Source organism: Mustela nivalis (genome assembly GCF_964662115.1).
Source record: "Mustela nivalis genome assembly, chromosome: 10".
NCBI classification, from domain to species: Eukaryota; Metazoa; Chordata; class Mammalia; order Carnivora; family Mustelidae; genus Mustela; species Mustela nivalis.
The window spans coordinates 77914557-77934707 of NC_139029.1; the positions used below are offsets into that span (position 1 = coordinate 77914557).

At 36.2% G+C, this 20151-nt stretch overlaps 1 protein-coding gene across 2 annotated transcripts in view; it reads left to right on the forward strand.

Annotated features, from left to right (window-relative positions):
* The window catches only part of ABCD3 (ATP binding cassette subfamily D member 3), a 75974-nt gene extending 57294 nt beyond the window's left edge, over positions 1 to 18680 (forward strand). For both annotated transcript variants that reach the window (XM_082688739.1, XM_082688740.1), the window contains 12 exons: positions 84 to 181; positions 301 to 392; positions 1958 to 2049; positions 2131 to 2206; positions 2332 to 2395; positions 4212 to 4289; positions 4396 to 4461; positions 4558 to 4647; positions 5090 to 5209; positions 11463 to 11567; positions 15182 to 15238; positions 17194 to 18680. In XM_082688739.1, the coding sequence (XP_082544865.1) occupies positions 84 to 181; positions 301 to 392; positions 1958 to 2049; positions 2131 to 2206; positions 2332 to 2395; positions 4212 to 4289; positions 4396 to 4461; positions 4558 to 4647; positions 5090 to 5209; positions 11463 to 11567; positions 15182 to 15238; positions 17194 to 17271 (1016 nt within the window). In that variant the 3' untranslated portion in view covers positions 17272 to 18680. The remainder of the gene's footprint in view (positions 1 to 83; positions 182 to 300; positions 393 to 1957; positions 2050 to 2130; positions 2207 to 2331; positions 2396 to 4211; positions 4290 to 4395; positions 4462 to 4557; positions 4648 to 5089; positions 5210 to 11462; positions 11568 to 15181; positions 15239 to 17193) is intronic.
* Positions 18681 to 20151: the final 1471 nt, after the last annotated feature.

Sequence of the window (20151 nt, forward strand, 5' to 3'; positions counted from 1 at the left end):
TGCTTTCAAAGAGATAGTGGAATGAAATTTAGGGAGAAAGTGAAGTATTATTAAATGTTTAAATTTTAACGGTTTTGTTTCAGATCTTGCCACTGTTGTTGGTTACCTTGTTGTAAGTCGTCCTTTCCTAGATTTGTCTCATCCTCGACATCTCAAGAGTACACATTCAGAACTTCTAGAGGTAAAGAAAGTATTAGTAGTCATAGTCATAATAAATTGAAATTTAAATATAAAAACAAATAAAAGGTAGTTTTTAGTCTTAGAAATACAAGTGAAAACTACTATTTATTTCTATTTAAGGATTACTACCAAAGTGGAAGAATGCTTTTGCGAATGTCTCAAGCTCTGGGTCGGATAGTTTTGGCTGGCCGTGAGATGACTAGATTGGCTGGGTAAGTAAGATTAGTAATACTAAGCAATTGCAGAAAATAAGTTTTAAGAATATGTTATACTTAATGATTGTGCCCTGGTGAGGTTAAGATAAGGGGCAACGGAAGCCCCATTTCTTACTCCTGCAAGCTGATTTTGATAGACAAATTAAAGAAGATTTTTCTCTGAGTTTTTCATGTTTCCTTAAGAGCTGTTTTGAGTCTTCAGCCAGGTTAATGGTTCTCAAGCTATTTGCTCCATGGACAGTAGTATTTAGTAAGTTAGAAAATGTTAAGTCATGGCAGTCTATTCTGAATTCATGGGAAATTAAGTTAATGAATAGAATTTTTTGTATTTGAACTTTTTTGTCCTCCACTGTATTTTTTTCCTCTTAGGTTTTTGAAACTGGCAACCTAGCAAAAGATAAAGATGAAGTTGATTTTAATGGGGAAAAAAGTGAAAAGTCACTTTTTGGTATCTGTAGATGCAATTGCAAATATGATCATTCTGTTTAGTAAAATTGTTCTTAGAGCATAATATGGAATTAAGTATTTCAGTATTTTAAACTCTAATATAAAGGGCTTTGGTATGGCATAAAAGAACACCATAATGTAAAAAGTACATCTAAAGAAATTGGATTATTTCAGATCCTTCCCAGACCTGTGACTCATCCACATATTTCTTCTTTATTCCTCCTTTTCTACGGCAATTTAAGTCTTTATGGCAAAATGGAGTTGATTGTCAACTACTATGAGGAGTCTGTCTTTCTTGAGAATATAGACATTCTTCCTAGTTGTTAATAACTTTTCTTATGCCTTTACGGTTCATGGTAAATGAGGTGCTTCTCTTCCTTCAGGAGGTTTCTGCTTGATTTCCACAGAAAATTTCTCTTTTGCTTCTTTGATGCAGATTGCTTTCTCTTTGACCATCATGTTATTTTTATTTCCTTGATGTCTTGGCATAAGTGTTGATTTCTCTCTCTTGCTTCAGTGATTCTATCTCATATTAAGAACACTTCAGCTTTTCTCCAATTTTGGAGTAGGAAAGAGAGGAATCTTCCATATTCTTCCATGTTTGCAGGGAATTGGCATATGTGTAATAAATGCCTTCCTCACACAAGAAGACTAACTTTATACCTGGCTATCACTCACTCCAGGAGGAACTCGGTCCGTACTTCCTATGTCGGTGGAGGGTACTAACTAGTACTAGTCCTTGTGTAGTGTCTACTAGAAACCTTTAAATTCTAGTGGCAAACAACCTTCTTGACTCAACTGTTAATGAAGTAATTATCTCTTGAGGTGGAGAGCCTATGAATCCTCTTCCCTTATCCTCATTCTCCTGTCCTACTGAAACATGATAATAAAGCATGCATACACTATCACTCATACTTTATGATAAAGAAACTTCTTTTAGGTTATTTCATTTAAACTAAATTATAATTTTTAGGAATTTCAGTTAAGTTTGCATAAAAGTTTTGAACTTAGACAATGCTGTATGTCAGTTCCATCTCAAATAAGTAGCAAAAATAATAGTAAAAGATATGATGGCCTTTGGAGTTTTCATTATGACTTTTTTTTTTAAATTTCAGTTTTACTGCTCGGATTACAGAATTAATGCAAGTATTAAAGGATTTAAATCAAGGCAAATATGAGCGCACAATGGTCTCACAACAGGAAAGGGGTAAATATGAATGCACTAGCTCCCATAGTTTAAGTTTTGGCTGACGTCCTGTGATGCTCTAATACTTATTTTCCACTTAAGGAACTGAAGAAGGAGCACAAGTCATTCCGTTGATACCTGGTGCTGGAGAAATCATCAATGCTGATAACATTATAAAGTATGTATAGGAAAAGTTCTTTAGCACCATAAACATTTGTTAAACCATGTAGTGGCATTCTCTTTCAGCTATGTTTGCTTAATGTTTAATGTAAAATTGTAATTTTTTATCGATTTCTTCTGTAGATTTGATCATGTTCCTTTAGCAACGCCAAATGGAGATATTTTGATCCGAGACCTTAATTTTGAAGTAAGTTACTAAATGATTGTATATAAGCTTAGATTTAAAATGTGAAATGAAAAGCTAGTCTAATATTATAAAATAACTGTAAGGTTTGACTTAGTCTCTGAATCCACAAAATTCTTTTAAAAAGTAAGTCTTTGAAATACTTAGAAATCTACTTTTCTTAGTTGTTAAGACTTACAAAAAAATCTTTTGCAGATAAAGTCTGTCTCAGAAGATATAGTTGATTGTAATTTCTAGTGGGAAATGAATATTTAAACATTCAATATAATTTTAGTTTAAGTTCAAAAAAATTAGAGTTAGGTATTGTTTTGATTGTGCAGGAGGCTCTGTCCCTTTACAAGCCAAATATAGACTCTGCTGTCACGGAAACAGTGGGAGAGCCGAACGGTAGCAGTGGGTAATAGCTCATGCTCAGTGAAGAGTGATGCTGATTCAGTCTAGTCTCCTAATCAAATGGGACTATGGCAGACCCAATTAAAAAGAAAAAGAAAGAGGAGTATTTTTGTATATTTGTAAGACACTCCCAGACCCAAGGGTTACCATTAGGATATATGTCTATTATGACTTTATGAGTAGTTCAGATCAGAAAGTCTTGATGATTAGTAATAGATTCCTACCATGTAGGCCGTCTCCCAAGTCTAGAGCCCACTCAATACCACTTGTTTAGAACTACTCTGTTCAGTACTTGGCTGGATCTCAGGACTCCGGGGCCGCTGGGATCATGACCTGAGCTGAAGGCAGACACCTAACTACTGAGCCACCCAGGTGCCCCCAGTTACCATTTTCAGTGAGACCTGGCCTGACCACCTTAAAAATGTAACCTCCCCTACCAACTCCCAAATTTCCTTACCTTGATATATTTTTTTCTCCATAGCACTTACTTTCCAATACACTGTAATTTACTCATTTATTGTGTGTATTCTCTATTATATGTCTCTCCTACTAAAATGTAAGGTGGTAAGAGCAGGTTTTGTTTTGTTTTGTTTAGTTAGTGTAGCCCCATTACCTAGAGCAGAGCCTAACTGTGAGCATTCAATAAATATTCACTGAGTTAAATAATAGGAATGTAGGGCCTGAAAATTGTCAAAGCAGGTTCCACAACCAGAGTAACTCACATCTTTGTTGTCTTCTTTCCTTCTGTGATACACTGCTGTGTGATACTGTGATACTGTAATTGTAACCCAGATTTCTGATTCTTCACAGAGTTTATTAAATACTTACATGAGACTGTAAGCTCAGAATTTAATCACATTTTCTCATTTAACTTTACATTGTTGCAGAGCGATTTGGTAGCACTGGTAAATATTTATAATATATGTAGATTTCTAAGAACCTGATCCACAGAAACATTTCTCACTAATACATAAATTCGCTCACTGGTTCTGGTTCATTGCAGTATTATCTAAAAGAGCAAAGCAAAATACAAATGACCTAAACAATGAACAAAAAGGAAGTTTTTAAATAAATTATGGTACATTCTTAGAATGGAATACACTGTAGACATTTAAAAAATAGAATGGGGGCATCTGAATATACTGACTTGGAAGAATATTTGTGATATATTGTTAAACAGTAACATGTAGAACATATATCGTATGATTCCATTTTTTAAAAACGAGACCATATACACACATACTTGTTTTTGAGAATCCTCAAAATTTATAAGCTGTTGTTCTGTATTCTGATTAAGTTGATTTTATTCAGTGATCACATTTATAGCTAAAAAGAAAGCTTAGCATTAGCAAAAAACAATTTGACTGTAAGGAAATGTTCACTGAGTATATATTCACTATAAATTCATAGACTGATTTTCTTTCAGGTTCGATCTGGGGCCAATGTTTTAATTTGTGGCCCAAATGGCTGTGGGAAGAGTTCACTTTTCCGTGTTCTTGGTGAAGTAAGTACAAGTTGGTCTCAAGATTTTGTGGTCTTGTTTTGCCATACAATCTGTCACATTGTGAAATTTACAACTGCTTTTCTCCTCACTCCTTTTCCTTTTATAGTTATGGCCTCTTTTTGGAGGACGTCTAACTAAACCTGAGAGAGGAAAGTTGTTTTATGTTCCTCAGGTAAGACCTTGTTTGAGTTATTTTGTAATCTTTGATGTAAAGATCTTTTATTTTTTAAAAGGTCACTTACAGTGATTTTTGCTCTGTCACTATCAGAGACCTTATATGACCCTTGGAACACTTCGAGACCAAGTGATATATCCAGATGGAAGAGAAGATCAGAGAAGGAAGGGGATATCTGATCTAGTAAGGAAATGTTTATGACTTAGATCTACTGGAAATCCTCCATTTCAGATTATTTATCTTAATCAGATTAGTTAAGTATTTTAACTGCCAGGTAGTTTACCCTATCCTGTAAAAACTTCTAAAACATTGTCATTACTTATAACTTTCCAAGTGGAAGTAAGATGTTAACTACTCTGCTTAAATAAGGCTTAGTGAGTATTTAACCTTGTCTCTCATCCTTTAATTATGTACAGTAGTGTTATTTTATTTAAACTACTAGATACGTTTTGTCAGAATTAGTATAGACAGGAAATGAAGGTTCAGGGCTATCTTTGTGTCATATTCTTTTGTGAAGTGATATTGGCAATAGAATTATAGTGATTGTAGTTTAAAAAATAAAAGCAAGATAGAGAATGTTGGCCTACATTATGTTTGATTTCATCTTTAATCATTGTGCTAAAAGGTACTAAAGGAATACTTAGATAATGTCCAGTTGGGTCATATCCTTGAACGTGAAGGAGGCTGGGACAGTGTTCAGGATTGGATGGATGTCCTCAGTGGTGGAGAAAAACAAAGAATGGCGGTAAGTATATTCTGAACACATTTCATGACAGTGTAACTGGTTGCATAAAGTCACTTTTAGAGTCCAGTATTTTGATTATTTTTATTAATTGGTTAATTTAAAATTATTATTTTAGTCTTTTCATTTAGCAACTGTTATAGTACAGATTAGTTTAAATGATAATAGAAGTACTTGAAAATGTATAACTTGCATATGCATTTAGAATTCTTAAAAATTCATAAGTTTTCCAATTATATACCATTAATCCATTGAGGATTAATTGAAGTGGGGGAGCCTTTTAGCATATTGATCCTGGGTAATATGGTAGTCCCAAGATGTCTTAATATCTTTTCCCTACTGACCCCTCACTTAAGCTGTTTTCTCTGAAGTTTCTGAAGGTGTTAGAGACGATCCACTCTGTTCCCACTTTATTCAGCTCCTGCCCTCCCCTCTACTGTTATGCCATTATATCTATCCTGATTTCAGGTCTTAGTATCTAACCCAGAGTTATTTAGAACTTTTACATTTTCCTAATAGAAGCATCTGAAAAGAGCTGTTTTAATTTTATGATTGTCTAAACTTATTCCTGGTCAAACATGACTACAAAACTCTGCCTTTTAAGAGTGATACTTTGAATACCCTGTTAAGAGGGTTAACTTTTAAAGAGTCATTTTCTAACTATGCAGACCATAGTTTGAGCAGCTGCAGAGGAATTTTTTTTTTTTCCCCAGAGTGTTAATCTTGTAGGAATTAGAGAAAACTGTAACCAAAGAAAAACAGCAAGAGAAATGGCTTATTGCCGAATTGCTTACTCATTATCTTTAAATTATATTCTCCCTTTTTTTTGTTGCCTCTTATTCCCTGATAGTGCCGGTTATTTTTCCCAGAACATACCTATTCTGTATGAACTTCATGTCAGCCTGCTCTTGTGATTTTGTCTGGCTAGTGCTGGAACATGAGATTAATCTATAGAGTGAAGAATGAATCATAAACAAAAGAAAAGAGATGTCAGCCATACTCAAAGTGAAAATTGGATGGCAGGAGTGAGAATTTGAAGTGATTGAGGTTTCTGCACTTAATTAGAAGATGATATAGAAATAACTGCAAGTCAAGAGAACAAATTTAAGTTCCTGTTACTATGACTTCAAAGACTATGGAAGGATAGGTCAGGATTCACAAAGGCACACAGTATAAATGCAGAGAAAGAAAAATAAATGTGCTTAACTAAGGAATCCTGTGGATGGGGGTATAAGGGTACAGAGGGGATAGATTTTATTTGAAGATAAGAAATTCAAGGCCTAGAGGAGTGAGGGGATTTCTTGGGGGAGAGGGAAGGAGTGGAAGGAGGAGCCCTGTAAAGCCAGATGAACCATGATAGAGTTGATTGGGAAATGGAGAAACTCACCCATGACACTGCTGCATGACCAAGTCGCTGGCACGTGTGTTCTGTATAGACCAATATTTGGAGAATTGGTTGTGAAATTTAAAAGAGAGCTTATTGTTTTGCTACCTTCAGAAGTTTTGTGGGGAGACAGGGAAGGCTAATACAACAAATGTCGAGGCTGGTGAAATTGGGTGAAGTTTGTGTATGGTCATTTTAATGCTCTTACAGTTTTTGGTTAGGCTTGAAAATCTGCAAAGTAAAAAATGAGGGAAGTGAGGATGTAATTTTTATAAATTATAAAAATTAATAGTTTATAAATTATAAAAATTATACTTTTTAAGGAAAAATAGATTGAAAGGTCTAACCACACAAAACAGTGAATATATAAGACTGGAGGTTGGTTGGTGTAAACAGATGAAACAAGGGAACTTTTGGGTAAGGAAAGTCAGATTTGAATTGGAGGGAATGGAATAATACTACTGAATAAAAGGGAGGTCTGGTGAACACATTTCTAAAATTCCTTGAGGAAAGTGAGTAAATGAAAGGAAATAAGATAATTATTCCATAATTTTAGTGAAAAACTTAATCATGGTATAATTTCCCCAGAGTTCACTCTCAGCTGGGGGTCTACTCTTTGCAAGGCTCTGAGATAGGTGTCTGCCCTTAATAATCTAGGTAGGAGATCCTAGTATTCTCAACTAACTGTAACACAAGGCAGTCTTCAATTATAGCTATAATAAAAGTACACTGGAATAATGATGAAGGAAGCATTGGTTTTGAATGGCAGACTCGATGTAATTCTCCCAACAGCCCTGTGAATTAAGGTACAGTCAAGGGAAGGACTTGTAGGGCCTAAGTAGCCTCCTAATGCCATGTGGCTACTGAGTGGCAGAATGGAGATTAAAGTGCAGGGGGGTGTGATGTCAGACTTCTTGCTCCTGACTAGTACATTATATAGCCTCTGATGTGCTGATGGACTGCCTCTCCAGTTCTCTTCTCTCACTGCCCCTCAGAGTCTCAAGGAACATTTTTCTTAACTCATTGCACCCCTTTCGGCCCAGCCATTACCACCCAGGGTTGCTCTACCCAATATCATAAGTTGCGATATCTTATTTCTCTGACTGATAGTTCTCTTTCCCACTCCACTCTACTTGTCCTTCCTATTTAGTAGTGGTCTTTTTTTATTATGAATTATGAAAAAGTATGTAAGATTAAAAAGTTGGAATATTTATAAAAGTATAAAGAAGGGCCAAAACCAGAGTACCTGGGTGTCTCAGTTGGTTAAGCAGCTGCCTTCAGCTCAGGTCATGATCCCAGGGTCGTGGGATCGAGCCCTGCATCAGGCTCCCTGCTCAGTGGAGAGCTTGCTTCCCCCTCTTCCTCTGCCTACTGCTCTGCCTACTTGTGCTCTCTATCTCTCTCTAATAAATAAATAAATCTTTAATTAAAGAAAAGAAGGGTCAAAACCACTTACTAGAGATAACACTCTCATAAAATTGTTAGTATTTTATAAAACCAATTTTGTAATTAATTCTTTTTCCTTTAGAAATTGGCAACTGTCTCCCTTCTTCAGACTTACAGATATCTTGAATATTGACCCCCTCCCTTTTCTTATGATTACTCAGTCCCCTTGTGACTCTACCTCCTTTCCTGTCCAGCATAGATTTAATAATCCAGGGCCTGGCACATAGGAGGTAGTCAGGAAGTATTTCGTAAAGGAATGAACAAATGCTCCTTTTCCCTTAACTTCCTTTCCTGCTTTTTGTTTCCTCATATTACCTTAGCTGCAGCCCAAGAACAGTTCTTTGCTTATATACAGTTCTTTCTGTATGTAGGCCTGAGGCAAACAGTTCTTTGTCTGAACAGTTTCTGTATATAGGCCTCTGAGCGCAGCTGAAAGATCAGAATTTGTTTGGTGCCACCACCTTTCATGTTCCCTGGTGATCATCTTCCTTTTGCCCCTCTTTCTCATTTTTCACGATAATCACTTAAAAACTACCAGTCTCAGGCTTTCTACCCCATTTCCTACTCCCAGCAGAACAGCTCACTTCCTTCTTTAAAAAGCTGGTATTATGTCAGTTACTGACAGCTCATTTTTATTGAGTGCATAATAGATAGGTGGTAGGCTAGGCCCTTTACATTGAATTCTTGTCAGTCCTTTGAGGCAGGAACTGTTGAGTGTCCCCTTGTACAGAGGAAATTGAACTGTAGCACCGTGAAGTAGGCTGCCAAGCAAGGATCCACTAGTACAGGTTACCATGTGGGGTGGGGGTAGGGGCCGGCCGAGCTCAGGTGGTAGTACCATTGCAAAGTTCACGTGCTTGCTCACCTTACAGTCTTCTCGTACTGTGGTAGCAAGGACTGACAGCATGGTGGGAGAGAGATACATGAGAAAATTGCCATCCAGTATGCCAAATGTGATGATGAAATCCATGGAACCATGGCGGGAGGGCATTTGTGGCATGCCGTCAGATAATCAGTCCTCTTAATGAAGTTCACACTGGACTGTCCTGACCTCCCTGCTTCTGTCTGTGGGGGATATGTCATCCTTCCTCTTGAGAAAGGCTAAATGTCTCCATGTTTTTTGGGCCTTCACTCCTCTTGACTGTATCATACTCTTTCCTTCAGTATATCATACTCTTTCCTTCACACCCTATATTTAATCTCTTCTGGTCTTTCTCTTTCAGAAAAACATTTTTAGATCTCCCTGATGTAAAAAGCAAACTCTGCCTTAACCAAAGATCCTCTGGCGTTCTCTGCACAGCTGAACTTCTAGTAGTCTATACTTGCTGCTTCCCCTTTCTTATCTCATCAGATAGGGAGTACTGCTTATGTTTTAATTTATCAAATATCTACATGTTTCCTTCATGCAAGTGTTGGGTGTACAGTAGTGGTTAAAATAGAGTTTCTACTTAAATGAATATAATAGCCTAGAAGAGTAGACAAAGAGAACATACAGTTCACAGCATACGAAGGGCTGCAGAGAAGTTGCAGTAGGCACCCACTTGGTTTGAGGTGGAGGGCTCAGGGTAGTTTTGAGGAGTAATTTCAAAGATGTAAAAAGCAGACAAAAGGAAAGTGTTTGAGACAAAAGGAAAGTGACATGTGCTAAACCTCTCTGGCGTAAGACCCCTTGTGTCTGGTAGTTAAGAAGAGGCAATTTTGGCCTGAATGTTGAGGTTAGAAAACAAGAAGGAATCTGATTCTGCAGGGATGCCCCAGTAAGAAGTGGATTTTGTTCAAAGTAAAGTGGGAAGTTGAAGAGGAGAGTGACATTTGATTTACATTTCTGAAAACTCCTTTCTGGTTATAGGGAGAATGGATTGGAGGGGAGTGAAAGAGGAAGTAGGCTATAAGCAGGAGATGGTTGTGTTCTGGGCTGAGAGCATGATTGTGGAGAAGGGAGAAAGTGAGTGGACTACAAACTCTGAAGCACTTACTCGACTGGACTAAAAAATATGAGGGTGGATGTGTGAAAGGGAGGGAGAGAAGCGAGGACTTGTGGCCTTCAAGCTTGAGCAGCTGTTTGATAGTGTTATTTTCTGAAATGTTTAAAGTGCAGTGGGGTAGATGGATGGATTTTAAGGGGAAAATTCGGTGAAATTTGATGGAAATATCAAATAGGAATTTTTATTTAGCAGTCTAGAAATTTGAAGAGCAGAAGGTATGGAGAGTCCACAAATGTAAATAATATTTGGAATCATGGGAATCAATGAGATCATTCAGGGAGAGACAATATAGGATATAGGACTTACAAATACAATATAGGATAAAGGACTTACAAATTTGCCCTGAGGAACCCCAAAATTTAATGGTCAAGTGAAGAAGAAAAGGCTGGTAAAGAAACTGAGGAAGCAGCTTAAGAAGTGAGAAGAAATGTTAAGACTATGTTTCACTGTCACTTTCTCATGGAGGAGGAAGTGGTCATCTGAATTGCATGTAGCAGAAAAGATAAACTGGGCAAGAATATAAAATTGTCCATTGGTCTTGGCACATGGTGATTGTTGCTAGGAGCATATGACCAGTTGGAATACCTGTTAGACAAAGGATCAGAGTAAATAATTCCCCGAAAATAAAATACATATGGAAAATAAGTGAGAAGGTGTTCAGCATTTTTGCTAATTGAAGAAATGGAAGCTATAACATTCTTGGTGTTAATTTTACTTATAAAATTAGTAGACGCTTAAAAATGAGCACATTTAGTATTAACCTCAGGGACACAAAATGGGTGCACTCAAAAATTATTGGTGTAGGGGCGCCTGGGTGGCTCAGTGGGTTAAAGCCTCTGCCTTCGGCTCAGGTCATGATCCCAGGGTCCTGGGATAGAGCCCCGCATCGGGCTCTCTGCTCAGCAGGGAGCCTGCTTCCTTCTCTCTCTCTGCCTGCCTTTCTGCCTACTTGTGATCTCTGTCAAATAAATAAATAAAATATTTTAAAAAATGATTGGTGTAAATATTAATTGGCAGCTTAATATTAATTGACATTACTTAAGCAATAAAATGTTCAGAAATAAATACATTTTTTTCATTTAAGCCATCTGGAGTCTGAATTCTAAGATTTGGTTAAAATATGTACCCTCTAATCTTGTTTAGAGAACATTCTATAATAGTTTAAATCTTAGTCACATTTCACATCAGTCTTAAATGTTTTAGATTAACTCTTAACAGTAAATTTCCTGTGTGTTACATTTTCCCCTTTGGGACGATAGTAAAGACACATAGGTTTTGTTTCTTTTAAATATATTTCTCTTTTGGGGAAGTAGATTTTTTGAGGTAAAATAATTTTCATTCTTGCTTTCCAAGACTCAATGCATATTTAATTTAAGGTAAATCTATTTTAGCTTATTAATTTCTGCATGTGATTATAAAAATATTTCCTTTTATGCTTCAGATGGCAAGATTATTTTATCATAAACCCCAGTTTGCTATTTTGGATGAATGCACAAGTGCAGTTAGTGTGGATGTGGAAGGTTACATTTACAGTCATTGTCGAAAGGTAAGCATTTCAGGTTCTTAGTTTGAGGGTCCCTGTCATTCTTGGTTTACTGTGTATCCAACCAGATGTCTATCCAAAGAGATTTCAAAATGACTATCAAAGGGTGTTCTCTCTGCTTTAATAAAGATTTCAAATGATAATTAATGATATGAGTTAAAAAATTATAAATGAATTCTGTATATAATTCTCTTTGGCTATATCTTAGATTTGAAACAAATACTCTATCTAAATTTACTTCTCTTTTACCTCATTCCCTATACTCAGAGTTAATAAACTGAGATATTCTTAATGTGTTCCATTAAGAATGAAGCCTAAATATCTCTTTTTTTTAAATCAGGAAACCTTGACAGTAGTCATTTGGTAGTTTTCAGTTTGTCCTTTTTTTCCCCCTCCTCTGGCCTGGGCAACATTTTACCAGAGTTTCTTGTGGTAGCCTTTCTGAGGCTGTGTGTATTGATACTGTTCTTTAACTCTTTGGTAGTTCCGTGGTGGTTGTCATACCATCTATACTCTTGTTGGATTTGGAGAGTAAGAGCAGTATATCCTAACTGTTTTTTAGTGTTATGTAAGTAAAGGAAGTACAGGATTCTTTTAACAATTTGTAAGTGTTATCGGGGGTTTACAGTAAATATAAAAGGTCATGTTGCATATTTACAGCATGAATTCGTACTGTTAAGAGTGTGGTCATTGATCAGCATCTCCTGGGAGCTTGTTAGAATGCAGCTTCTCTGGCCCTACCAAATTAGAGTCCACATTTTAACTAAATTCCCAGAGGATTCAAATGCATATTATAATTTGAGAAGCATTGGTATAATGAGGAAAGAATAAATTTGCTACATGAATCTTTGTAGGAAGATTTTTCTGTACTGATTTTATTTCTTTAATGGTTTGTTTTCTATTCTTGAATCAGTTATGTTCATTTATAATATTTTTATGTATCTGTTCCTATAAACTTTCAAATTTATAGGTATTGGAGGTATAGTCTCTATTTGATCAGTGATTTAGAGGCTCTTTGGTGGTAGTCTTGACTGTGTGCTGTCCCCTTATGTTTAGTTATAAGCTATATTTCCCCACAAAAGATGCAATTTTCCAATAAAAGTGTAGATTCTGCTTAAAAGAAGAAAATTTGGGGTGCCTGGGTGGCTCAGTGGGTTAAAGCCTTTGCCTTCGGCTCAGGTCAGGATCCCAGAGTTCTGGGATCAAGCCTCACATCAGGCTCTCTGCTCAGCGGGGAGCCTGCTCCCTCCTCTTTCTCTGCCTGCCTCTCTGCCTACTTGTGATCTCTGTCAAATAAATAAATAAAATCTTATAAAAAAATTAAAATAAATAAAAGAAAATTCTTACGGGGTCCTCAGTTTCCAGTTTTAATTATATTCCTGTAATAACAGTTGAAATGAGATATGAACTCCTTGAACTTAGAGCTCATTTATAGCCACAAAACAAATAAAAATTTACAAATTAAGTACAGACAAAACACAGTTTCAATTTGGTAACATTAAAGAGACCTCTGATACTGTTTTGCTGAAACTAAACCACCAGTTTGGGATTTAATTATGGAAAGATACAGTCTGAGGTCCAGATCTTATATTTTGAATTTTGCTTCTGTATCCTATTTAAGTAATTCTATCAGAAAGAATGCTTTCATTAAGCTGAGACCTGATCCAATTACTGTAGAATCATAAAATAAGGTTATCTGAAGAGAGCTTTCAAAAATCAAGTAAGTGGGGGTGGCTCAGTGGGTTAAAGCCTCTGCCTTTGGCTCAGGTCATGATTTCAGGGTCCTGGGATCCAGCCCCTCATCGGGTTCTCTGCTCAGCGGGGAGCCTGCTTCCCTTCCTCTCTCTCTCCCTGCCTCTCTGCCTACTTGTGATCTCTGTCAAATAAATAAAATCTTTAAAAAAAAAAAAAGAAAAAAGTAAGCGTACCATTGAAATGTGTTACTAATAACTTATTTTGTCATGCAGTTTGTAACCAATTTGAAAACTTTTCCACATGGCATTCAAAGTTATGGCACATTAAACGTGTTAAGTGCTATCACTTTATTTGCTTATTTATTTCTAGAGAGAGAGTAGGGAACGAAGAAACAGAGGGAGAGAGAATCTTAAGCAGGCTCCACACCCAGCACAGAGTCCAACTTGGGGCTCCATCTCATTCAAGTAATGACCTAAGCCAAAATCAAGAGTCGGACACTTTACTGACTGAGCCACCCAGGCATCCCAACTGCTCTCACTTGAAGTAATCACTTTGTATCAGCAAAGTACAAACACAGACTTGGGCACTTAAATCTCATGGTAGAAATGGTCCAGAATATACTTTGGCTAATTTTTAAAAATTTATTAATTAAAATAAAATTAGAACTCATGTTGGAATTATCTGGATACTCAAGCATTTATCTCTCAGCCTGAAGATATCCATTTTAAGTAACTACAATCTAGAGCAGGGTTTCTCAGTCTCAGCTCTGTTGACATTTTGGATCAGCTAATCCTCAGTTGTGAGGAGCTGTCCTTTCTTTATAGGATATTTGATAGCATATCTGACCTCTGTTCATTAGATGCTAGTAGCACTCTCAATTGTGACAATCAAAAATATCTCCAGACATCTCCAGACATTGCCAAGTGTCCCCTGATGGATAGAACTCCTCCCCACAGCCCCAAGTTGAGAACCACTGATCCAGAGCCTCTGCAGTTATATTGATTGGTGGGTTGTTGTTGTTGTTGTTTTAATCGTTATTAGAAATCTCTGAATCTTTATTTAGAGTTTAAAAACCAGTAAGATTTTGGGGCACCTGGATGGCTTATTTGGTTAGGCATCTGCTGTCAGCTCAGGTCATGATCCCAGGGTCCCAGGATTAAGCCCCATGTCAGGCTCCCTGATTAGTGGGGAGTCTGCTTCTCTCTCTGCCCGTCCTCCTCCTGATGCTCTCTCTCTCTCTCAAATAAACAAAACAAAACAAACAAACAACAAAAAAACCCAATAAGGTCTCAAAACTAAAAGATTTTTCATTATTTTGTAGCATGCTTAATAGGGTAGTTAAACCTTGCCTAAACCGCAGAAGATATTTAAACTCTTAACTTATCTCAGTGTCGGTGTTATAACGTTGCCACAGAAACATTCAATTTTCTGCCCGAGAATTTTGCCCCAGACATAATCCAAAACAGGTTCCAATAAAGGAGTGTGACCCTGTATTTGAAAAACAGATTGACTGTAGATAGTACCATGTTGATTTAATTTTCCTGACTTTGACCTCTTGCTATTTTTACTATTCCTATACTCTTTTCGCATATTTTTCACAATAAAATAGAATCTGGGTCAGGATATATATTTTCTGCCCCAAACAAAATAGTACACTTAATGCTAGTACCTGTTAGGTTGTTTTTGTTTGTTTGTTTGTTTTTTAAAGAATTTATGGATACTTGTGTGTTTTTATTATGTGGTTGATGGTCTGTACTTTGCATTACTTTGAACATCGGCATCATTTGTTATTTTTTCTCTTTTACATTGATTTTTAATTATAGCTTCTGAAAACAGTCATTTTAATAATTTAAATATGTAGATGAGTTTAATTTGTGATTCTGTATTACTGATAAAAACTTAAATCATTTTCTTTGTATTAGGTTGGCATCACCCTCTTCACTGTGTCACATAGAAAGTCTCTTTGGAAACACCATGAGGTTTGTATTTCTTATATTGAATGGTATAGTGGAATTTTATCTCATTTAAATACTTAAATTCAGGTGATTATGGTTTTAGATTTCCTGGTGTATGTTCTCTTACAAATATATACCTTGAAGGACAAAACGTGATTCTAAATTTTCCTTAAATATTGTAGTTATCAGTTTTGAAAGCTCTAATACATATTTAATAAGCCCTAACTGATTGGAGAGATAGTAGAGAACCAGTTAGTGGTTTTCCATTTTTAGAAATCACTATTGTATAATAGCTGACTAAACTTTACACAACCTTATCGCAGCTATGGCTAAGTGAAGTTTTCTCACCACTCAGTATTGACAGAAGGGAAAGAGTCTTAGGAAGGATTAGATGGCAGAAAGTTTAAGGACATTTTTAGTGAGATCATGGCTGTAAGGGGATCTGAATAATGTCAGCTGTGTTTATCATTGGACTGTAATAAAACAGAATCATTAAGTAGTTACTATAATTTACATAGCCATTACAGTGAGGTTTGCACTGGTATGGATCCCTTATGTATCCTGGTGTGCTAACAGTGCCGTTCTCAGTATGGCAGTTCTTTTCAGCTCTTCAAGATCTTCATGATCAAACCCCAAACTAAAGCCTGTTAACTCAACTCTTCCCTTGCCTCTCTCCTCCTTTTCCCTTCCCCTCTCTTTTTCTCTTACCTTCCTTCTTCTCTTTCTTCCTTCCTAAATGATAAAGACATTCCAGGTAAAAGAAAGGGTTTGAGAAAAATTAGAACAAATGTACAGGGTATCTTGGTCCATAAAATACATACCTGATGGAGCAACTTTTTCCCCAAGTACTGAGTCAAATGTCCTTGGGGGATACAGAGTGCTTTCTTTAACCTCAATAACCCTATGGTTAAGATGATAGTATACAGATAAGATGAGAAGTATGGGATTTGAACTCAGAAAACCTGGCTTCAAGCATGACTGGCATCCGTTGCTTCCTTCATATAATAAAGTTATTGATCCTTGCCTTCCTGTCTCTTAGATTACCATGAATATCGAAGAGGTAGCCTCTGTGAAAGTATTTAGGAAAAATAATGGAATTCTGTATAGCTGTGTGACTTTTAAAGATACTTTTTATTCTTATAATTTGTCCATTAATTCTTATAATTTGTCCATTTTTCAGAATGAAATGAGAAATTGAATAACTAATAATCAAAGCAGTTTAAAAAGTATCCAAGCCTTGGTGTTTTCTCAGGAGCTCATAAATATCATAGCGACAGAGCTGTGAGAGTTTTTGGATTTGACCTCCCCTCTTCTTCTGGTGGGGGAGACAAGTGCAGAGTACCAAGCAGAGATTGTGTGACGGAGGGATGTTAATGTCAGAGGCCAGAATAGATAGAAGATGGGAAAACATATCTTTTCTGTAAATAAAAAGCTGCTAAATAAAACAGAAGTCTTTCTAGCTGTTGTCCTAAGTGTCTTCATAGGATGGGATATACAGGCATACCGTATAGCTCTTTTACTCCTCTACTAAGACCACAAACAAATAAAAAGCCTTAAGTTAGAGGTTCCAAACTAATCCAGGAAACCAGATAAAGGAAATATTCAAGAATTCCCCGTTGATTAGGCTTATCCTTAGTGCAGTTCAGCCTGTGGTACATTGGATTGGATGTGGAGTTATGGAAGCATTCTGATATGTAGGATGCCTGTACGTTTGTTTCCTTCAAAATAATGAGGAATTTTGGTATTTTAGTTTTTATAAAGGAAAGTACTCTGTCCACTCCAAGCAGAATCACATTGTTGCTATATTAAAGAGAATGGACTTCTTCATTTAGTCTTACCTTTCTGGGTATAAAACTTTTGAAGGTATTAGTAGCTTAAAATAATTTCCATTTTCTTGTATAATAACCTCTGCATAAATTCCTGACAAAAATGAAATTATCTTAGTCATTGATTTCTTTCCCCCCACTTCTTTCCCATAGTACTACCTGCATATGGATGGCAGAGGCAATTATGAATTTAAACAGATAACAGAAGATACGGTTGAGTTTGGCTCTTAGAATCTGGAGAGCTGTTCTGCTTCAATGAAATCATTAAAGAACACACTTAGAAATACACAGTATGTTGTAAAATAAAGCTGAGCTTGGGTTTTGTTTTTATTTTTTTCTTAAAACAACAAATAATTAGATATGAAATAATTGAGAACAAGTTGTTAAACCATTTAATATTATATAGGATCTTGCTAATTGTGTATATGTTGGTTTAATTATTAATATGTACTAAGAATGTCCTTATTCTTGTGGTTAAAAACCTGCCTAAATTAAATTGGGCTTAAATCAGTGTAATCTGATTCATCCTGGGATGTAAACCATTTGAAGTCAGCTAATTTGACTTTTATGGCTCTATCTTTTCCTTCAATGAAGAACCCTATTGAAAACTGGGGTCATCATTTATCCTGTTCTTACAAGATAGTCTTGAGCTTCATTTTCTTGTGCTCCATGATTGTAGGAAACAAATCATAGTATTTTATCAAAACATATAACCTGATGCATAATAGCATTTATCACGCAGTGGCAGATTGCTTTAGCTGCCACCGTTAAACTCATTCCTTGTATAGATCTTGGGGTACATTTGACTCCAGGAAAGCCATTTGAAATTTCTTTGGCTAAATAATAAGTGTGCCCCTCTCAGTCTGCAGTATTGAGTTGTTCTGAGGGTTCTTTGTGGGAATATAACAGAAGTTTATGTGCAGTCTTGCTTACAAGGGGTGGTTACCATGTTTCACACCTAATCTTCCCAATGTTTGGGATATTAAGGCATAAAGTCCTTACATGTCAAGCTCAAGCTCTTTAATAAGAGTTTCAGATTTTTTAAAAGAATTGGATGAATCTGTGTATGTTAGAAGCCCATTCATTAGAAGTGTGGTGGTTACATTTGTTAAACTCCAAATGAGCCATAGGAATGCACTACATGAAGTAATGCACTGAGTATGCAATGTTATCACTGTCTTTGACTGTGATTTTATGTTTAAAAAACGTTATAATTACGCACATGGGTGAATTATGTTTCCTAGGCACTGGTTTATCTCTGTGAATCTTGAATAACTTTTTATATTTGGGTCGTTATGTTGAACTATCCCAAGAGAAATTGATTTCACCTCACCAAGCCACCATTAATGACTTACATGTATTTTTTGCACAGGGAAAACTGAAATGGGATTTTATCAATAAGCTAGATATGAAATCAGTTTTATCAGACTAGGGTTCAGAAATGGGCATTTTATAATCTTGTTTCAGTATAACTGATTTTATTTTTTTCGCACAATTAACTATAAGAATCACCGGCTACCAAAGTAAAACTTGATGTACTGATTCCATAATATGTAACATTCAGTTTTTACCACTCTCTTTGGCAAACTTGTCTACTTACTTATTTTCTGTTCAGATTAAAAAGAATCAGTTATCCTGTACAACTTTTGCTTGTTCTTTTTATTCTGGTATCTAAAAACCGGGTAGTTCAAACCTAGTTCATATAATCTTGACTTAAAAAACATGAAAATAAATTGACATTCAGAAATCCATTTTAGCACCCAAAGTCTCTTTTTCAAAAAGTATGTCAAATGTGATTTTTAGCAAAATGAATTTCTCTTTTAGAAAATCCACATAAAACCTTCTGTTTGCCAGAGTACCTGGCTGATTCAGTTGGTGGAGCCTGTAACTCTTCATCTTAGGGTCATGAGTTTGAGCCCCACACTGGGTATAGAGATTACGAAAAAACAAAACAAAACAAAAGGTGAGACCCCCATAAACATCGGTGTACCTCACAAATGCAACCAAATAGCCAGGAGACTTTAAAAGATACTATCAGTCCTGGGAAGGATTTTAAGTTCTGGGGGAATTTTGAGATTTTCAGATTTCTAGATTACCCTGAACCTACTAGCAGCTGCCTCTTTATTCCTTCTGTAATGGATTTTTACCATCAAAAAACCAATTGGGGTTCCTTTTTTTTCTTTTTTTCTTCCTTTTAAAATTTAACAAACATTAAAGTGCTTTACTGTTTGAGGCATAGAGGAATATCCTTTTCCTGGAAAATCACCATATACACTAACATAATGGTGGTTCTGTGAAGACCTACAGTAAAGAAATCAAACGTTTCTAAAATATGATTACCGTGAAACATCTTTTTCCTCACAGTTCCTCTTAGCATATTCTGTAGGCCTCACTGGGAAATGGCAGCTTAATCTGAACAATAAGCTAGAGAATAAATTCCATTCCTGAGCAACATACTGCATCCCAAGGGTACCACTCTGTGTTCTAATACCAAGCTTCTATTTTTCCTACAACAGAAAATAGGGGTGTAAACAACTACATTTGTTTGCTGTGCATTAACAGAATAAAATATATATAGGGTTTGCCTCTGCAGGGGAGGCAAAGTTTTACCTCTACCATCTTTGGGTTTTTGGTTGGTCCTGAGAATTAAGTTGACATAAGATAGGTAAATAGGAAAAAACGATACACGTTTATTTAATACAAATTTTAGGTGCTATGGAAGCCCTCATAAGGAGATGGCTCAAAGAAGTGGCAAAACCTAAAGGCTTTTTATACCAGGTTGAACAAAGAGAGGCAATCGTGGAAAAGTAAACTACGTGAGGAAGCCAAGCGAAGGTAAGAAATAAATAAGGTTTATGTAGAATTCTGTCTTGACCTGACATCCTTGATGATGAGAATGATACTTTCCTTCTGGTTTAGAGAGGACATCCTCCATATGGAGATGGCAAATATTAGCCTATTTTCAGGAAGAAAGGGGAGAGAGAGTACCCTTCTTGCACCTGTGTTTTTTTTTTTTTCTTTTTTTAAATTATTTATTAGAGCAGAAGCAAGAGGAGCAACAGACAGAGAGAAGCAGGCTCCCCGTTGAGCAAGGAGCCTAGTGCTTGGTTC